Raw genomic sequence first — 19,381 nt, forward strand, 5'->3', positions numbered from 1 at the left:
AGCTAACTACAATAGTTTGCTAACTACAAAGAACTAAAATAGAATATGTCAACAGCTAGCTAGCTAACAGTAATTACTTACAAGTAATGTACTCACTCAAGGTAACCTAAACCTAATCAAATATAATGTACAACTATATTTCACAATTATCATCATATATTTTATTAGGGTAATGTTTGAACAATTGTAAAACAAGACTAACATGTATCAGATGTACAAAGGGAGCTGTGCTGAGTTGTGAATAGTTGTCCATGGTAAGTATGTTCTTACTTGCAATCAAACAACTTTCACAGGTTCCCGCCAAATGCTAACCCATGTGTGCAAACTTGATGTAGAAATACAAAAGCTGTGCTTGTTCATAAAATAAGAAAGGAAAAAAATAAAATGATGATTTGTGCTAAACAAAAACAAGATATTTACTGATTACTTGGAATAATAAATGATAAAATACATTTATTTCAAAGATATATCATAGAAACACTCAGCCATACATGAAATATCATAGAAAATGGATATGGGTCATTTTAGACCCATGTTGTGCATTAGAAGGGTAGTGATACAAAAAGGGTTTTTATTAAAAAAGTAAGAAAGGAAAATATAAAATAAGGATGTATAATGATCAAAAACAAGTTAATTGAGGAAAACCTGGAATACTGAATGATGAAGTTAATTTATTGCAAAGATATAGAACATAAAAACTCAGTCGGGTCACTTTAGACCCATGTTGTGCATCAAAGGGTTAAAACAGATTTCTTTCATTTCTGAGTCAAATGTTGCAGTCTCTGTCAATCTCCAATTAAATCATCACAACTTAATGAATTTGTACAACTTTTTTTCCTTGTCCCCCCCCCCTCGGAATTATTCTCTAAAATTTTACTGTTTATTGTCCCCCCAACTATGAAATGGGATTTTCGTCCCTGAACTGATCTGACCCCATATCAATGAGGCTGTCAGTCAGTCAGTGAGAGATCACGGGCTGAAATGGGCATTTCATCCTCATATGCAGCCACAATGACAGTCAAGCTGCACGTAGCCTGCAGAGTTTAACTGAAAAGGAGTGAAGTACTTTCACTAACGCGACGTAATGTGGTCCTGTTTATCTTGGAAGGTGAGAGAGCTCAAAAACATAATTAGCATTAACATGAACCTTTTCATTCCCTCTGAATGGGTGAGTGTTTCCATCTGAATAGGTTTCCCAGTCATTCAGATCGTCACACTAAGTGGGCTATACAAACTTTTGATACGAACATTTAACAACTCATCGTCACTGTCGATGTCTGAACTACCTCATAAAAGGGTGGCAGAAAGCAAGAAAGCCTTGCCACCCCTGCTGCCACCCCAGTTGGCAGCGAATTCAAAGAAAAGTTATGACCAATTTGACATTTACGAGCGCGAATCTCCCATGTCTGACTGCAGTGAATGCAGCACGAGATGACGCCAGAGCGGCAAGAGACTGCTTTGTTTGGAAAAGCTGGGAGTTGGAGGAAAGGAGACGCAGGAGGAAAAAGGTAAAAACTGATTAACTATCTATCAAGAAATGAAATAATAATGAAAGCACAGTGTGATGCTGATTTTGAGATGATGAAAATCAGGTTGAAGACCGTTATATCGCTAACTATACATGTAACGTTAGCTAGGTATGACGTTAGTTCTGTGTAAAGTAGGCTACAAAAGCTAATATTGATTCAACGTCAGTCAAGGAAAACATCTGTTGGGATTCACAGGACCACAGATGATTTATCATTTGATAAAATCTAAACTGGAGATTTAAGGGCTTTTTCCTCTGCATGCTCTTTGTTCTCCAAACAAAGAGAGCTATGTGACACCCATCTCCACAGGAGGTCTCACCTCACACCTCAGTGAGACTCAAGTCCCAAAACTTGATTGGACAGGACCTTTACAGTGACATGTGACCCTGATGTCACAGGCATCTGTAGATCTGTGCTCCCTCCAAGCCTTTTCTCTCTCTTGCTCCAGCTGTTGAGCAGTGGAAACCTCTTTCCGGCTGGGCCTGGAACAGCAGAGGACCAGACCCTTGCGCCACAGCCCCAAACCACTAACAGGAGGGCAATTGATCACAGACTCACTTGAAACACAAGGTTTGCAACCACCTTTCCAGCAACAAGGAACTAAGTGAGTTAGCACCCAGTGTCTAACTCTGCTAAACCCTGAGCGACCAGCTTCCTCAGAGTTTCACCTTTGGAACAAAGGACCCAACAAAGACTGTATCTGGAACCATCTTCCCAGCCTTCTTCTGCCGGCTAACAAAGCAGCACACCACCAAGTGACTCTTTCTCCCATCCATTCAAGGATCGGTAATGGAACAACTGGGCATAGCTTATCACAGCTTTACAGGCTAAGCAAGACTGTTTAACTTGTTGTATATGATTTGATGCTGTTCATTGAGTTATTGTTGTGATTGTTTGCAGTTAGGTCATTGATTAGTTGGCTTCGCCAAAGCTAAGTGTTTAGTTTGCTAATACTGTTCACAAACAGATTCTTGCGCACAACTAAACAATCTCTGCACTAATCCAGACCATTTGCAACATACGTCACATTGGCACAGACTCATTAACAAATAGGCTTTCACCAGAGCTACACCCAAACAGACATCTCAAAGTTCCCGCTTCTTTTCCTTTGTCTTTGTCCTGGCCACACGGTCAGACAAACACCTCCCTCGACCTGAAGCCAGCCTTGATTCGGCCATTTTGGTAGTTCTCTGTTGTCAGCCATTTTGTTTTGTATGCCAAACGGCTCCTTGATCACAACACCCGCCTTTGCCTTTCTCTTCTTTCTCTCTCTCACACACACATACACACACACACATATACACACCAAGCTTGTATATAGTTAGTTAGAATTTGTGTGTTTTGGTTTGCTTTGCTAGTTGTGAATAAATATAATTCTTTGGAATCATACCTGCTGTCTGTTTAATGTTGCACAAGAGTGAATGAATAGTCAGCCTCTGCTGCGTCAAGAACTCCAAAGTCCTTCAGGCGTTACTGTTAATTTTGGTTGTTGTCATTAATTTAATTATTAATCAAAACTCCAAATGAATAGTTTAGCGTATTTCATGAGACTTTAACTGGCTTTCATTTTTCCCTTTACGGGAATGGTGCCCCACAAGGTGATTTAATGTTAATTAAGTCACATTATTTAACATGATTATTAATTATTAATAATAATTATTAACTATTTCTGGTAGCCAATTAAATCCCTACATATTTGGTGCCTCTTGGTGAGACCTAATATATTGATCCCAACATATTTGGTGCCTCCGTGCAAAGCCTAATATGTTGACCCCAACACATTGTAAAGTTACTTCGAAGATATCGTGCAGGGCTCAGACAGTGAAAGGTAAAGGAGAGTGCCTGAACCATCACCAACGGTCTCCAGTCGAGCTGGTCCACACGGAATGGAAATTGTTGCTGCATAGTATACTAAGTTACATAGTGTAGCGACCCTGCAGTAAGTGTTAATTAAGTTAATGGCATGTTTGGGATTGAATGAGTATAGGTAGGGGGGCGGGGGGCGAGTGTGACGGGGATGAGGGCTGTGTGAGTGCACGTGCTGGTGTGTATGAGCGAGCTGGAGGAGAGAGCAGCAGTGCATGGTTTGAGCTAACGTTACAGCTAAGTCCTTGTTTTGTTGGTTGTTTTGGCGTGGTTACGGCCAACAGTAACCCGTACTGTGGATTAATAAATGGTGGTTTGCCGAATAACCGTGTCATCCTTCCACACGTCCTGGCGGACTTTACAATATGAATGAGAACGACAAATGACAAAAACGGACATTTTACTATAAGGTGCATTTAAGAGACATTGCTTAGACTTCTTCAAATAAATATAAATATTCATGTTTGCTTAAATATGAATAATTAGGGAAACTTCTAAGTGTGAAAGTGTGATGAGATGGGGACAGAGTTTTAATATTTTGTGTATAATGTATTTTAGATCTATTGCTCAGGTTAAATTCCAAAATTAAACAAATGAACCTAAAAATACTCTCCCAGGCTAAAATTTTAGTGTGTGTTAACGCAGTCTGATGGTTATACTAACTAATCAATCACAGTTCCAAATTGATTGTCTTTTTACTAGTTGTTATATAATTAGTTCAGATGTAATGCAGTTTGAATTTTTCCTCCCCTCCATCTTCTAGACGTATCCAAGTCCAGGGTGCCAGTGCAGTCAAAGCGAGAGAGTTTCCCTAAGACCCTCCAGGGAGGAGCCAGGAGAAGCTTCTGCAGCGACTGGTACAAATCTCATCCCTGGCTAGAATACTCGCAAACATCAATTATCTGTGAGCCTTTTTGTGTAATTTGTTGAAACAGCAGCTCAGATTTACATGCATGTAATGTCCCTTTCATGGCACTTTAACTGTTGTGAATGCTGTATATACTGTACTGTATTTCTCATCACTGTCAATAGTATGTCTCTGCAGACCCGGAGACTGCAGATTCAGACCCGCAATTCTGGACCCGCAGTTCTAGACCCCTTGTTTTTCGTCCCCTACTGGACGGCTGTATAACTGCAACTAAATCAGCGTCTCACCCAACCACCACTGTTTGAAAGAAGTTGGACTTTTAATGCTTTATTACAATTTACAATTTTAAAATTTTATTACACCCGAATAAAAATACCAAGATTTAATTGTTGATTTATGCCTGGGTGCTGTTCTGCATCATTACTGTTTGCTGGTTGTTCTGTATGGTTTAATCCAAGTATTTTAGTTCTTTATTTGTTAATATTCATCAGACTGCTCTGACTAGCGCGCCAAAAACTTGCACTGCATTGATCAAACCCGCTACAACATATAATAGGAAGTGTCTAGTCTTGGGTGTCCAGTGCTCACTTTTGTTGTGGGAATTTGAAACAAAGGCTGTGAAATAGGCTACTGAAATGGTTTGAAATGTTTTATTGTGTGCAGTTGTTACATCACACATCAGGGAGATCTGCAGAGAAAAAAAGAAATCAAACATATCACAAAACTGAAAACAGAAATACTTAAAAAAAAAATTAAATACCTATCACAGTCTACACTGAAATACTGAAGATTCTGGAGCATAGCAAATACATTATTATATCGACATATTAACAATAGTGCCCCTTCCTTCCTCATCTGCCTTTCGATCCTCCACAAAACTCCTCCACTTCACTGTGGTTTCCCCTTTCTGGATTGTTATGTGCACCTTAAAAAGAGAGTCCCTAATTATTCAAAGTTAAGATTTTTCAACCGTTTTACACACATGAACAAGGCCAAAACCTAATAATAAACAAAAATACATTTCTGATCATCTGCGCTGGATGAGCTTAATTTCTATCCACAAAATCTCTAAATATATGCTATAGAGTAATATCAGTGTAGTGATATAAACACACATGATAATAATATTATGAATAATAAAGGAAAAAATATATTTAAAAAAATAAAGGTGTATTACATGATATACATGAATACAAAATTAACTTTTAGCATAAAGTACACTAATTGCAAATATGTAAACAGTTTCATGCTTGTATGAAAACGTAAGCCTATACACGTTTTTGGCTTCCAATGAAATAGAGGGCGCTGTCGCGAAATACAAGGGGTCTAGAACTGCGGGTCCAGATCTGCAGGTCTGAATCTGCGGTCTCCAGGTCTGCAGACACACCCTCCTCATCACTTTATCAGTTAAAACCATCTGTCATCTGTCAAAAAAATGTTCAAGCTACTGAGGGACAAATGGGGAGAATGTGTGTTCTGAGTAAACAATAAAAGCCATGTCCAGTACCTTGTTTGAGTGCCGAGACCCATTTATTTCCACAGTGTATTTATGCTCACCATAGTACAGCTCAATCCATAGATCTTCATGGGTAAGTTTTTCTTTGGATAGTTTCTTCTTGTACAAATGCTGCCTGCAACACTGCCACTCTGACACAGTCAAAAACTGTTTGCTTCCTCTCTCACACATCTGCCACTTATTACCTGTGTCTTACCTTAATGCCTTTCCTGTGATAATGCCCCACCTACAGTAGTGTTACCATACTTCTGTCTCCTATTAAGTGAGATCACATTGTATGGTCTCTTATTCCTAATATGAACTGTTTCACATGAAACCTCAAATGCAAGACATTGATTGCATGAAATTAAGTTTGTCTGTATGAGTTTGTAAATTTCAGCCCGTGCCGTTATGTAGTGTGTACTCTTTCTCATCAAACTGTGATAACTGTGATTAAATTTAGTATATATACGTCTGCCATATGTTGCCACCCCTCAAAAAGTTTCCTGTCCCCCTCTCGCCATCCCATAAATATTCTTCTAGATCCGCCCCTGAAACCAAATAAATGATTTTGTCTCTTAATTAATGTTAATGTAATTTTAAAATTTAAATGTCTTAATGAGCAACTTTTTCGAAATGATTTAAGTAATTATTTTCAGGCATTAACTTATTTTTAGAATGTTTCTCATTATTCTGAAAGACTGACTCAATATTTTCAGATAGGGGAGACCTGGGCCAATTGTAACAAAATTTTAGGTTTTCTTTAATAACTAATGTGTTTATAACACTGATGCTGCAGCAGATAAAGGTGCTCATTTTAATAACTTAAATACTGCTGGGTGGCTTATTGTAACCTGTAATAATATAACCGAGCAACAAATTTATATTATTGTACAAAAGTACTGTAACTAATAGGCCAAACTAAATCTATGAAATAAAAATAGTGCAATGAAAGTGTGATATTCACATCTGAGACAGTGGAGTAGATTAATAATGTAGCATAGAATGGAAATACTACCAGGCAAAGTACAAGCACCTCTAAATCTTTGTTAGTTTTTGTGTTTCTGTGAGGGAAGCGCCAAGTCATAGTGACACCTTGTAATTGAATAAATGGGCATGTTACAGTGGAATCAAGGCACACCCCCAGAAAGGTGGGTGGAATGGTATTTGGCTGGAAGTTGGCAGGCTTCCAGAAGGCTTTCGAATGGCGTAAGAAATTTGAAGTGGCTGCATCTGTAGCTTATACTGGAGTTATGCTATGTAGCGTGTGAAATAGAGTATGGTGAATGTGCTGGGAAAGATAGTATCGGCACGGACACTACCTGGAGCTCGCATTAACGGTGCCTGGGTTTGTTGAAGGCGACGGTGCTGTTTGGGCTGAGAAAGCCATGTGTAAGGTAAGGTAAAGGTTGTTGGATTGGTGTGGGGAGTAGTGACAGCTGGCATTAGGGGACTGTCTCTGGGATGCCAGAGATCACTGTCTAGCCTCCTGGAGGTGTCGTGGGAACAACTAGATGAAAAACTGGTGAAAGAAGGTTCCCACCTGATAACCCCAAAGACGTGTTGGTTATCACTGCTCACTGGTCTGTATATTTAAGCCTTGCCATAATAGCTTATTATAGGGCTTAGGAGGTTATTCACTAAGCGCTTATCCTTTCTCTAGAGCACAAATTTCTTGTGTTTATTTGAACATGAGGTGTTCTGGGCACATCCAACTGGTATGAGGCCCCTGGGCAGACTCAGAACATGCTGGGGGGATTATAAATCTTATCTGGCCAAGGAACACCTTGGGAAACCCCAAGAGGAGCTGGAGAGTGTTGCTGGGGAGAGGGATGTCAAGAGTACCTTGCTCAGCCTGCTGCCCCCTCAACCTGGCCTCTGATAAGTGGATGGAAATAGATGGATGGTTTGATGGATGGATGGTATCTTTCAATACAGTGCAATAAAATGTCATTACCAGGAGAAAGTAATAAAGCACAGCTTAATACAGTAGTTGCTTTGCTCTTCACATGTGACACTAATGGAGAATGCTTTTTGCTATTTCAGATCTAACTAACTTTTTTTTAACAAATGCACTAACTGACCTGGTTTGTATCCTTCTGGTTCCGCCTCTGAGTAAGACCTTGAAGAGGAGGTGAACAAATCACTGATGGCATTACACCTCCTTCTGTCCCTCCTGGAGTAGTGGAAAGGGCATATGTTGAGCAGGAAAGCTTCCTCATCTGACGAAGATGCTGATGATGCTGTCGTGTGCTCGTCTGGCTCAGAACTTAAATCCAGCTCCTGTAAGACACAGATGTTGGTTTACAGTCATGTGACTTGCGCAAAGGCCTGCATGTCTTCAACAGCTGCTAAAACACCAGCTTCATGCCTCATGCTTGATTTAGTGGACTTTAAACAGACATGTGGACAGTCCAAATAAATGTATCATTGTGTCTGAAGAAGCAGCATGTAAAAAAATATCAACTCATAGCACATAGTGTACAAGACACTTGAATTTTTTAGGAAATAACCAGAAAACTACAACTACTGAGGAAACAGTACCAACATGGCTTTTATCTAAATAAGTAAAAAAAAAAAAAAAAAAAAAGAATGGGTTACAGTTCTGGTGTAGTGGTTGGTTCACAGTTATGAGTTATGTAAAAAGGAGAGTGCATCAGTTAATCTTCAAAGAGAACATTGTTAAAAGCAGAATTATAATGCTCTAATTCAAAGCCATCATACTTTAATCATACTTAAGCTTTCTATTTGTTGACCTTTCAGGAGAAAGCAAGCATTTAGATTCAGTGAGGTGCAAATCTCTTGTGTCACTTTGAAAAACTCTGATTAAACCTATCGGAAAGGAAAAAGACATGTCGTAATTTTGACAACATCAAAATGAGGCTACTCAAAAGGTCCATAAAATCATGATTTTTTTTTTTTGGACCCTGTCATGCTTCCATAAAGCTTTAAAGCATCTTTATATACGTTGTTACTTATATGCTTACTAGAATTGTAACAATACATGTATTTGTATGGAATTGTTTGGAATGAGGCTTTCAATTCGGTACGCATTACATACTGAAAAATATATTAAAGTATCCTATTACATTTGAAAATAATATATACAGCTTAAAGCAACACTTACCTTTCTGGAAATTTTACACTTTTCTTTGTTTAGGTTAAAATGCTATTAATAAGCTGATGGCACACTAAAATGTAAGTGAATTCCACCAGAAATAAAAACTCATAATTACACCATTCTCGTATGGTTCTAAGAAAACTCCGACGAATCATTGCATTCGGACCTGTCTGCCATCCCCATGTGGAGGCCTCCGACTGACGTAACCACTTGTGTAACACCCCCACCCCCGAGTCTGTGAGACAACAAATAGGCGAGTAACAGGGATGCTTGTGGATATAAACTAGTAACAGGGACGCTTGTGGATAAAAACTATAAACATGGTGCAACAAGAAGTAAATTCTTCAGCGCAATACAGTTTCTAACAGACATTAGAAACCGCTGCAGAGATCTAACGCTACAACCGAGAGAGCTCAGGATGTGTAGCAAGCTTGGCCTGCTACGTCGAGCTGGCCCTGACATGACTATGGTTTCGCCTGGAGCTGTCCCAACGGGGAGCTTGCTGGACACGAAAATGGATTACATCCAACTGTGGAGATCCACTCACCGAGGACTGAGGGACTGCTGCGTCCTTGTGTTCACTGAGACATGGATGAATGGTTACATATCAGGCTCCGGTGTTGAGCTAACGGGGCTAACATAGTGTTGTTTTTGGCAGCCTGTTTTAATTTTAGTTTTAGTCTAGTGTTTGTGTCAAACTGTCATTTTAGTTTTTATTAGTTTTAGTCATGTTCATACTCTTTTTTGTCTAGTCAAGTTTCAGTCAACTAAAAGTCTGAGCATTTTTGTCTTATTTTAGTCAGAATAATCCATGACTATTTTCGTCTCGTTTTAGTCGACGAAAACTGATGACATTTTAGTCTAGTTTTAGTCAATGAAAATTGTATTTTAGTCTCTTTTTAGTAATGCAATTCTATTATACCCAGTCAATATAGTATAAGTACCTAGTATAGTATAACCAAACCAAAATTTTCTTTTCTAAATTAGCTCTTAGTTAGAGCTAAATATATATTTATTTATACACCAGTTCGTTCTGACCAAGTAATTTGATTGGACGAGAGGCATTCCATGAGTGCTGATATAGAGTATAACATCACTGGGATTGTAACAGTAAAATCACTCCGCTCACAGGTGTTATAAGTAAGGGATAATGTATAATGAGCCAGTGAATACTGGGAAAATAACTTCCGACAGGGGAATAGAACCCCGACGCGCAGTTGCCTCTGAGCATCCCTCTTCTCTGGCATTCTTCTCATCTTCAGCCAGTAACCATGAATCAAGATTTTCATGCTCACCAAATATGTTAAAAGTTATATCGTGAAAAACTCCATCTTTGTATCTTGTAAATTATTATTTTGAAGCGGTAACGGCTACGTTTGCCCGATAAAAAAGTAACTGTTGTCAGGGCAGCGTCCCTAGCAACGCTGTGCTACATAGCAACGGTCATTACACAGTATTATCAGACCTCTGAATGCCACGACTGACCAATAAGAATACAGCATTTAATAGAGCCGTGTAATAAATATAAATACAGCCATTAATTAACCAACTATCACACTTGCTACATTGACACAAACTGACACTAGCGTTACACCAAGAAGATGGATATTTTCCCCAAAATTACATTTGAATTAAATTATGAGAGGTCGTCAGGAGAGGACGAGTAAAAGGAAAGGCAGGACTCTTCTGTGCAGACCTCCAGGTGTGTTTGTGTAACATCAGCCGACCTCGACAAACTGGAGAGGAGCAAAAATTAAGCGATAACAGTCAGGAATTATCAATGATCATCTGATGAGGTACTGATGAGAATGAGGGAGAGTGGAAGCTGAATCCGGCTGTGCCAACATCCAGGTTTTCCAACGTTTCATCAGGTGAACTGGACGAAGTTACACAGCTGCAGATCAATGTAAATACAAAGTAGCGTGTGAGTTCCTGGTGTGTGCCACGTTGCCTGGCAACAGACTGGGGGAAATGTTTGTTTTTCGCGGAGCTACAAAACATACTTAATTTATTTCATCACCTTTTGTTAACATTTCCTTACTCAGCATTGCTGTTTAAGCTGTTGTTGAACTGTTGTATAAAAGCAATATCACATGAGAGCGAGTGATGTTGTATTGTATATCGTCATGGCTGCAATCCGTCTGCGCAGTGCGACGCACAGCCTAGGAAACAGAAATACTGCAAAAATAATAATAATAATGCAACCAAACATAACGTTATTTTATCTCGTCTCGTTCTGGTCAACAAAAATGAAGAGACATTTTAGCAGAGGTTTTATTTTGTAAACCACATTTAGTCTTGTTTTTATTCGTCAGCAATATTGCATTATATATTTAATTATAGTTATCGTCACATGACCATCATTTACGTTGCGTGTCGTCTCGTTTTCGTCATGTGATAAAGGTTCGTAGACGACAGAGATGGGGACTTGAGTCATTGTGACTTGGACTCCAGTCGACTCGAGTCACTGTTTTGATGACTTGTGACTTGACTTGACAAAAAATAAAAGACTTGAGACTTGACTTGGACTTGGAAGTTAAAGACTCGAGACTTGACTTGAGACACGATGACTTGAATGACTTGAGTGTTATTCACATAATGTTTTCAGTTTGAATATAAAATTAATAAATTAATTTAAGAAATAAATAACCCGGTAGGAGCACAGGTTGTCATGATTGGATCACTACCCTGTCAATCAGTCATGCCCTCAAAGACACTCTTTAGCAGCTAACCCAGTAGCACAGTAACATACACGACTCCAAAGCCTAAGCGCAAGCTGCTGCACAGCGACAGATTCTTGTCAGCAGCCAAGCCAGTAGCACGTCTGTGGTTGCACAGCACAAACCCTCTAAAGTAGGGAACGATAGCCACTGTGTGGCTATAGTCTCTTGTTCACTGGCTAACATTAACACAAAGCACAGTGAGCAGTAACTGTCAGTAGGCTGGGTAGCCAATTTGGCTAGAAAGACTGAAAGGTTTGTCAGTGACAGCTATTTAGCTTAAGTGTTTATATGACTGTAGCATTTAACAGAGATGATTATTTGCTCGTTTATTAGACTGAAACAGCTTAGACAGCTCATGGGACATAATGAACTCACCACTTGCACACTGTGGGCAAAAGAATTTACACTGATACTCAGCACTCTTATGTCAAATTCTAGACACAGAAATAGTGAAAGCCAACAGTGTGACTGCACAGTCCATTCTCATTGACTGATTAATTGGCACTGGTGATTTAAGAAGTACAAATTATATTCACCCTACAAAATAAGCCTGAAAAACCAAAAATCAGAACGGAAGTACAGAGAGTTGTTGCAGAGAGATGAACACTGTCTCATCTAGTTGCATTGGTGTGAACCGGCAGATTTTTAGAATGTTGCAGAACGGTGCAGTACAAATGGTTGCCTGTTTCAACTCATCCCATTGTTGGGAACATAAATTCTGGCTACACACGGAGGCACCAAAATGTTGGGGTCAACACATTAGGCCTCACCAAGGGACACCAAATATGTTGGGATTTAATTGGCTATCGGAAATAATTAATAATTATTATTAATAATTATTATGTTAAATAATGTGACTTAATTAACATTAAATCACCTCGTGGAAAAATGATAGCCAGTTAAAGATATCAGTCTCATAAAATAGGCTAAACTATTAATTTGGAGTTGATTAATAATTAAATTAATGACAACAACCAAAATTAACAGTAACACCTGAACGATTTCGGAGTTCTTGATGCAGCAGAGGTTGACTATTCATTCACTCTTGTGCAACATTAAACAGACAGAAGGTATGATTCCAAAGAATTTTATTTATTCACAAACTAGCAAAGCAAACCAAAACACACAAATTCTATCTAACTATATACAAGCTTGGTGTGTATGTGTGTGTGTGTGTGTGTGTGTGTGTGTGTGAGTGAGAGAGAGAGAGAGAGAGAGAGAGAGAGAGAGAGAGAAAGAGAGAGAGAAAGAAAGAAAGAAAGAAGAGAACGACAAAGGTGGGTGTGGTGATCAAAGAGCTGTTTGGTCTACGGCCGAATCAAAGTTGGCTTCAGGTCAGGGAAGGTGTTTATCTGACCGTGTAGTCAGGACAAAGACACAGGAAAAGAAGCGGGAACTTTGAGATGCCTCTTACTGAGTCTGTGTCAATGTGACATGTGTTGCAAACGGTCTGGATTAGTGCAGAGATTGTTAAGTTGTGTGCAAGAATCTGTTTGTGAACAGTATTAGCAAACTAAACACTTAGCTTTGGCGAAGCCAACCAATCAATGACCTAACTGCAAACTATCACAACAATAACTCAATGAACAGCATCAAATCACATACAACAAGTTAAACAGTCTTGCTTAGGCTGTAAAGCTGTGATAAGCTATGCCCAGTTGTTACGTTACTGATCCTTGAATGGATGGGAGAAAGAGTCACTTGGGGGTGTGCTGCTTTGTTAGCCGGCAGAAGAAGGCTGGGAAGATGGTTCCAGGTGCAGCCTTTGTTGGGTCCTTTGTTCCAAAGGTGAAACTCCAAAGAAGCTGGTCGCTCAGGGTTTAGCAGAGTTAGACGCTGGGTGCTAACTCACTTAGTTCCTTGTTGCTGGAAAGCTAGTTGCAAACCTTGTGTTTGCAAGAGAGTCTGTGATCAATTGCCCTCCCATTAGTGGTTTGGGGCTATGGAGCAAGGGTCTGGGCCTCTGCTGTTCCAGGCCCAGCCAGAAAGAGGTGTGCACTGCTCCGCAGTTGGAGCAAAAAGAGAGTTGTCTGAAGGGAGCAGGCCTTGTACAGATGCCTATGACATCAGAGCCACATGTCACTGTAAAAGTCCTGTCCAATCAAGTTGTGAGACTTGTGTCTCACTGAGGTGTGAGGTGAGACCTCCTGTGGAGATGGGTGTTACATGGCTCTTTTTGTTTGAAAGACAAAGAGCATGCAGAGGAAAAAGCCTTTAACCCTATGGGCCCTAGGCGTTTTTGGGGTATTTTTACTGCCTTTACTTTTAAGCTCATATCACAGTCATTATAAAGGCTACATACACATGCTATATCTTGTTTTTTTCAGGACAATGTGGGCTATCCAGATTTGCCATCATTCCATGTCCTTCTGTGTGCCTGTATTTTATATTAATTTTTATATCAATGAAAAAAAACAAATCTGTGTTACTAAATTCTTACATTTTTACATGTATCTCACCATAGCAAGTTGGAAAATGACATATTCTGCCATATATGAAGAGGGGAGACTCTCTGGAATCTGGCAATATAAGAACCATGATGATGGGACATTCTGTCACTTCACAGCTGTCCAAAGCATGTGGTTTGTGCCAGACGGACATGATTGCCAGTATTTTTTCATTATTGCAAGAAATTCCATTGACTCATTCACAAGTCAAAAATGTGTTTTATTTGAAAGAAACATGCAATATTTACATCTAAGATCATAGAAAAATAATCAGCCAAGTGCAAGGATGTCCTCCAAGATAATATTTACCACTTTGATTGCAGTAAACAAAGTTTGTTGTTGTTTTTCAGTTTCAGTTATATATTGGAGGGCATTTTGGGCATTGGGGGGGACACATGTCCCCCTCCATGTATATGGTGACTATATGGTGACTACGGCCCGTCAGAATGCAGAATTAGGCTGCAGTTGTCTGGGTGCGCAAAGGTGAAGTGGCTGGTCTTGTCATACAAAGTTTGATGGAGTGTCAACTGGACAATATGGAGATATTTGCATCTTGAAAGCCGGACTACAAATGTGGACAGACAGGAAGAAACACACGCAAGCCTAAGACGTGGTAAGATACGATATTCCTCACTATATGAAGTGACTGATAACAAGATCTGTATAATGGATTGTAAAGAAATTCATCAGGTTTTTATTTTGTAGACAGTTAATCTGGATTTATAGCATGATGGGATGAGAGTACAATGATGTGTGATATCATTGGAAAGCTCTGCTCCTGCACTTTCATGTGATATGTGTGGCATTTCTGTGCAAGCCTGCATTCGCGAGTAATCCATCCAAGAGTAATGTGTGTGCAAAGCTTTATGAAAGCTGTTATACATAATTTTAGTGTAACTTTACCATTGTTTTTCACTGTGAAAACATTGGACTACCGACAAGTTAGCTACAATTCCGCTGTTTCAAGTGATATGTGTGGCGTCTCGCTATGACGCACGGGCGCGGAGAAAATCAATAGAGAAGAACAGGTGTGAATTTGGACGCACTATGCGTCGTTCGGGCCCATAGGGTTAAATGTCCAGTGATGATTTTACCAAATGATAAATCATCTGTGGTTCTGTGAATCCCAAATCCGTCATGAATATTTGGTCTTAACCGTGATGAGGACTTCACTCAGCGGGTTTGGTGGGCCACTTCAGTTGGACCGCTCACCGAAGATCACAGGAAAATCATGAGGAGGGGGAGTTTGTTTCTACATTAACCAGAGGTACTGTAACACTGCTATTGTGCGAGAGAGGATATGATCTCCTGATACTGAACTCCTTTCAATCTCTCTCCGTCCATGCTATCTGCCTCGAGAGTTCCAGCAGCTATTTTTTACTATTGTTTACATTCACCCGCGGACCAACGTGTCAGCTGTTTCTCAGCTGATTGCTGACGTAAGCCACAGACTGGACGCTATCTGCCCTGACGCTCCAAAGTTTATTCTTGGTGATTTTAACCGATGTACCTTAAGTAAAAGTAAGAGTAAAACCCTGAGGATGTATGAACAATAAGTATATTGCGCCACCACACAAAAAAACTCAATGATTGACCTGTATTATGGATTGGTGCACAATGCGTATGAGCCTGTAACGATGCTTGCGCCTCCCTCAGCACTTCGTTCCACAATAGTGTGTAATAGTACTACTACTACTACTACTAATAGTAATAATTTATATAACGCCTTCCAAGAAACCCAAGGTCACTTTACAATACAGTGTGTACCTGATGCCTGTGTACAGGCCCACCTTCAGGCATCTTAAATGTACAGAGAAGGAGGTTAAGACTTGGTCTAACGATAGTGTCTCATCTTTGCAAGCATGTTTTGACTGTACCGACTAGGAGTGTTTCTCTGACGCTTGCCAGGATATTGACGAGCTGTGTGACACTGTGTCCTCCTATATCTCTTTTTGTGAGGAATTAGTTATCCCAACTAAAAAGGTTGTTACGCCCCCAAATAACAAACCGTGGATTACTTGAGACCTCAAATCTGTTCTCAACAAAAAGAAAAAAATCTGAAGCTAAGCTGAAAGACGTTTCCAGAGAAGTTAAGTGTGCAATAGTTAGGGAAAAAATATACTATTGGAGAAAAATTGAAGCACAGTATAATAACGGTGACCTCAGAGCAGCCTGGCGTAGAATCAAATGTATGGCCTCAATTAACCACTCTCCACATGAGACCAAGCAAACTATTGAGGTTGAGGGAGTGGATGACAAGGATTTGCTAAACACTTCAATTCCTTAGCTGTTTTTCCTTGTGGTCTGTAGTTTTTTTTTTGTGTGTGTGTGTTTTTTAATGGGGTTTTTTATGGTCTTTTATGGTTTTTATGCTTTTCTTACCCATCTTTGTATTAATTAGTATTACTGCACTATATTACATGCCTCTTATCTTAGACATTCCTTACTGCTGTAACACTAACTGTGAGCTGTGAATGGAAATGTGAGTGTGTGTACTGTATTGGGTGAACTGCGAAACTGAATTGCCTTGCCTAAAGGACAAATAAAGTTGTCTGAACTGAACAATGTTTAACCATGACTACCTCAACATCCACAAATCTGGCCTTAAAATAAAGAAAATCTGAAACTATTGCATGAGTCTATGGAGCCCAGCTTTAAAGTTGGCAGATCTTGCATCAGAGCTGGCTGCGCTATGATTGGCCAGTCTGCATTCATGGGTGGTACTTAGGGTTATAGTAAAAATTGTGAAAATTCTAGTCACCAGCTGCCAATATAAACGTGTACCTGGAAGTCATATGAGAGTTCAGGACAGAGGCGGCTATACTGCGGCAGCAGCTCTTTGGGTCTGTCTGGGTCAGGAGGAAGACGTAGTTTGTTCAGGTCAGTCTCCAAATCATCATCCTGGACAGAGAGACACACATAAGCGTAAGGACATGAAGAGGAAACTTAAAGAACAAGCAGGTGAAAAGGGGAGCAGACCTTTGAATTACAGAGAAAATTGTTTGGAACCAGGTCAGGTCAGAGATTATACCTTCACCCACAAGAAAATGGGCTCAGTTGAGGCTGACTTTATTTTTCCCCTCAACTCTCCCGTTAACTCCTCTCCTTGTGCTCTGTTCACCTCCTCCTGACCACTCCATCTTGTCTCACCTCTCCCACCATCAGTCTTTTTCCTTCCTAATCGCCTCATTACTTTTACCTCTGCAAATAACAACAACAATAACTATCTTGTTTTCAGTCTTAATCAAGCTCATTTAAAGTTTTATTTTACTTAGTCTATCTTTAATTATAGAGGTGCACTGGCACATGACTCTGCCATTGTGTTATGATAAATAATGAGAACAGTATGTTAGCAGAGCAGTAGCATCTGTGTTCCATGTGTGTCTCACAGGATGTGTTCAGGTATGGCACCAATGTTTCAAACTATATCATACATGTAACATGCTCTTACTTGTCTGAATTATACTACTCACTTTTAAACTCTACCATGAAAAGAATTTGAAATGTGAAGAGGGGACCTTTCAGGATATATAAAAACAACCGCTATCACTTGCTTTGAGGTGTTAAATAAAGTCTGTCTTTGGTTCTGAAAAAATGGACCACAAGAATGCTTGGTTCTGATTGGCCAGGGACACCATGCATTATTTTTCGATGCATGCCTCTAAGTAAAGTGTCTTTATCAATGCTCCCGACAAATGTAACATAGATCTTAACATACATTTCAGTCTTTACAGAGAAAACCAAACTAATGACTACTAGCTGAAATCAATTAGATTGGATTAGATTGGATCCATCCATTTTCAACTGCTTATTCAGGCTGGGTCGTGGGAGCAAGAGGCTACCCCAGTACCCCAGACATCCCTCTCTCCGGCGACACTTTCTAGCTCCTCCTGGGGGGTCCAGAGGTGTTCCCAGGCCAGACAAGATATATAATTCCTCAAGCATGTTCTTGGTCTGCCTCAGAGCCGCCCACCAGTTGGACGTGTCCGGAACACCACTAACGGGAGGTACCAAGGAGGATCCTGATCAGATGCCTGGGCCACCTCAACAGGCCCCTTCCGACACAGCATAAATATACATAAATATACAGTTAGTGCTGGGGGTGATGCATTACAAAAGTAACACATTGCATACAGTAATGTTACGTTTTAGCAGTAACAAAGTAATATAAAGTGTTACCAACAGGATCTGGAGTAATATTTTAACATGTACAATGTCATGTAACGTGTTACCATCCAAAATAAATAGTTTGTTTTTGCATTGTTCTACACTGATTCACACTGTTCCACTTCTAAAAGTGTACCACCAGAAAAAAATATCATCAGGTTGTTGTGTCTTGTCATATCATTACAGACTACATTATAGAGGGGTGCCGCTGTCAGCACATCTGGGTGATGCTGTACTGTGCGTTATCATGTTCAATGTGTTTCCATTAACATACTTGCAACATCTGAAACATATCCCATTCTGCATCTGCGTCCTAAGGCTGCTAGACAGTAGCAGGGATAAGGTGCTGGCCTATGGTTTGTTTTTTCTTCGGCCCGGTGATTGGCACATCTGGGTGATGTTAGTAGCCTATACGTGGGATATATTTCCTTTCACATTCCCTACAACCGCAGAGCAAGGCCAACACACCCTCCCTTTCTTATGCACAACTCATGGACTTTCCATGTCTAGATATGATGTGCAAGGTGCCTTGGGTGTATTGGTTGCTGATGTTCTGGGATGCCGTGTCAACTTCAGCCTGTTACATGCATTGTATGTTTGATCAATCAATCGATCAATCAATTTTATATATAAAGCCCGATATCACAAATCACAATTTGCATCAGAGGGCTTTACAGCATACGGCATCCCTCTGTCCTTCAAACCCTCACAGTGGGGGAACTGCCCATTGGTCCGACCATATTAAACCCATTGTTCTGAATTCCGGTTGTTCCGAAGTCATCGTGATGCCCTGTGGTTAAGGTCTGGTTAGGTTTAGGCACAAAAACCACTTTGTTAGGGTTAGGAAAAGATCGTGGTGTGGGTTAAAATGAAAAAGAAAGTGGCAAACACATAAGCCGTGAGCCTGCTTCGCCTCAAGCCTTTCCCAGCTGACCCACAGCCGGTCGCAGTGCACCATCAAGGCAGAAATACGCCCGCCTGGAGCCGTTCAACCCCGACCCCAGAGTTAATAACAGGAGGTTATGGTGTTTCACTCTCTTCTCACTATGGCACTTGTATCTCGACCAGTAGCCTACTTTTGTTGCGTTTGCTGATCCTCTATGGTACACAAATACAGTATAGCCTAGTAAAATCACATATCAGAACAACGGGACGTCGGACTAAT

The 19,381-nt window shown here is 40.1% G+C and overlaps 1 protein-coding gene across 8 annotated transcripts in view; it reads right to left on the bottom strand.

Moving 5' to 3' along the window:
* LOC125887522 (cytosolic carboxypeptidase 4) overlaps positions 1-19,381 on the bottom strand; it is a 668,935-nt gene that overhangs the window by 338,162 nt on the left and 311,392 nt on the right. For all 8 annotated transcript variants that reach the window (XM_049574398.1, XM_049574403.1, XM_049574402.1 and 5 more), the window contains 2 exons: positions 16,834-16,950; positions 7,843-8,041 (listed from right to left, as the gene is read on the bottom strand). In XM_049574398.1, coding sequence (XP_049430355.1) covers positions 7,843-8,041; positions 16,834-16,950 — 316 coding nt within the window. The remainder of the gene's footprint in view (positions 1-7,842; positions 8,042-16,833; positions 16,951-19,381) is intronic.

The sequence above is a fragment of the Epinephelus fuscoguttatus genome, linkage group LG4 (genome assembly GCF_011397635.1).
Source record: "Epinephelus fuscoguttatus linkage group LG4, E.fuscoguttatus.final_Chr_v1".
Classification (NCBI taxonomy): Eukaryota; Metazoa; Chordata; class Actinopteri; order Perciformes; family Serranidae; genus Epinephelus; species Epinephelus fuscoguttatus.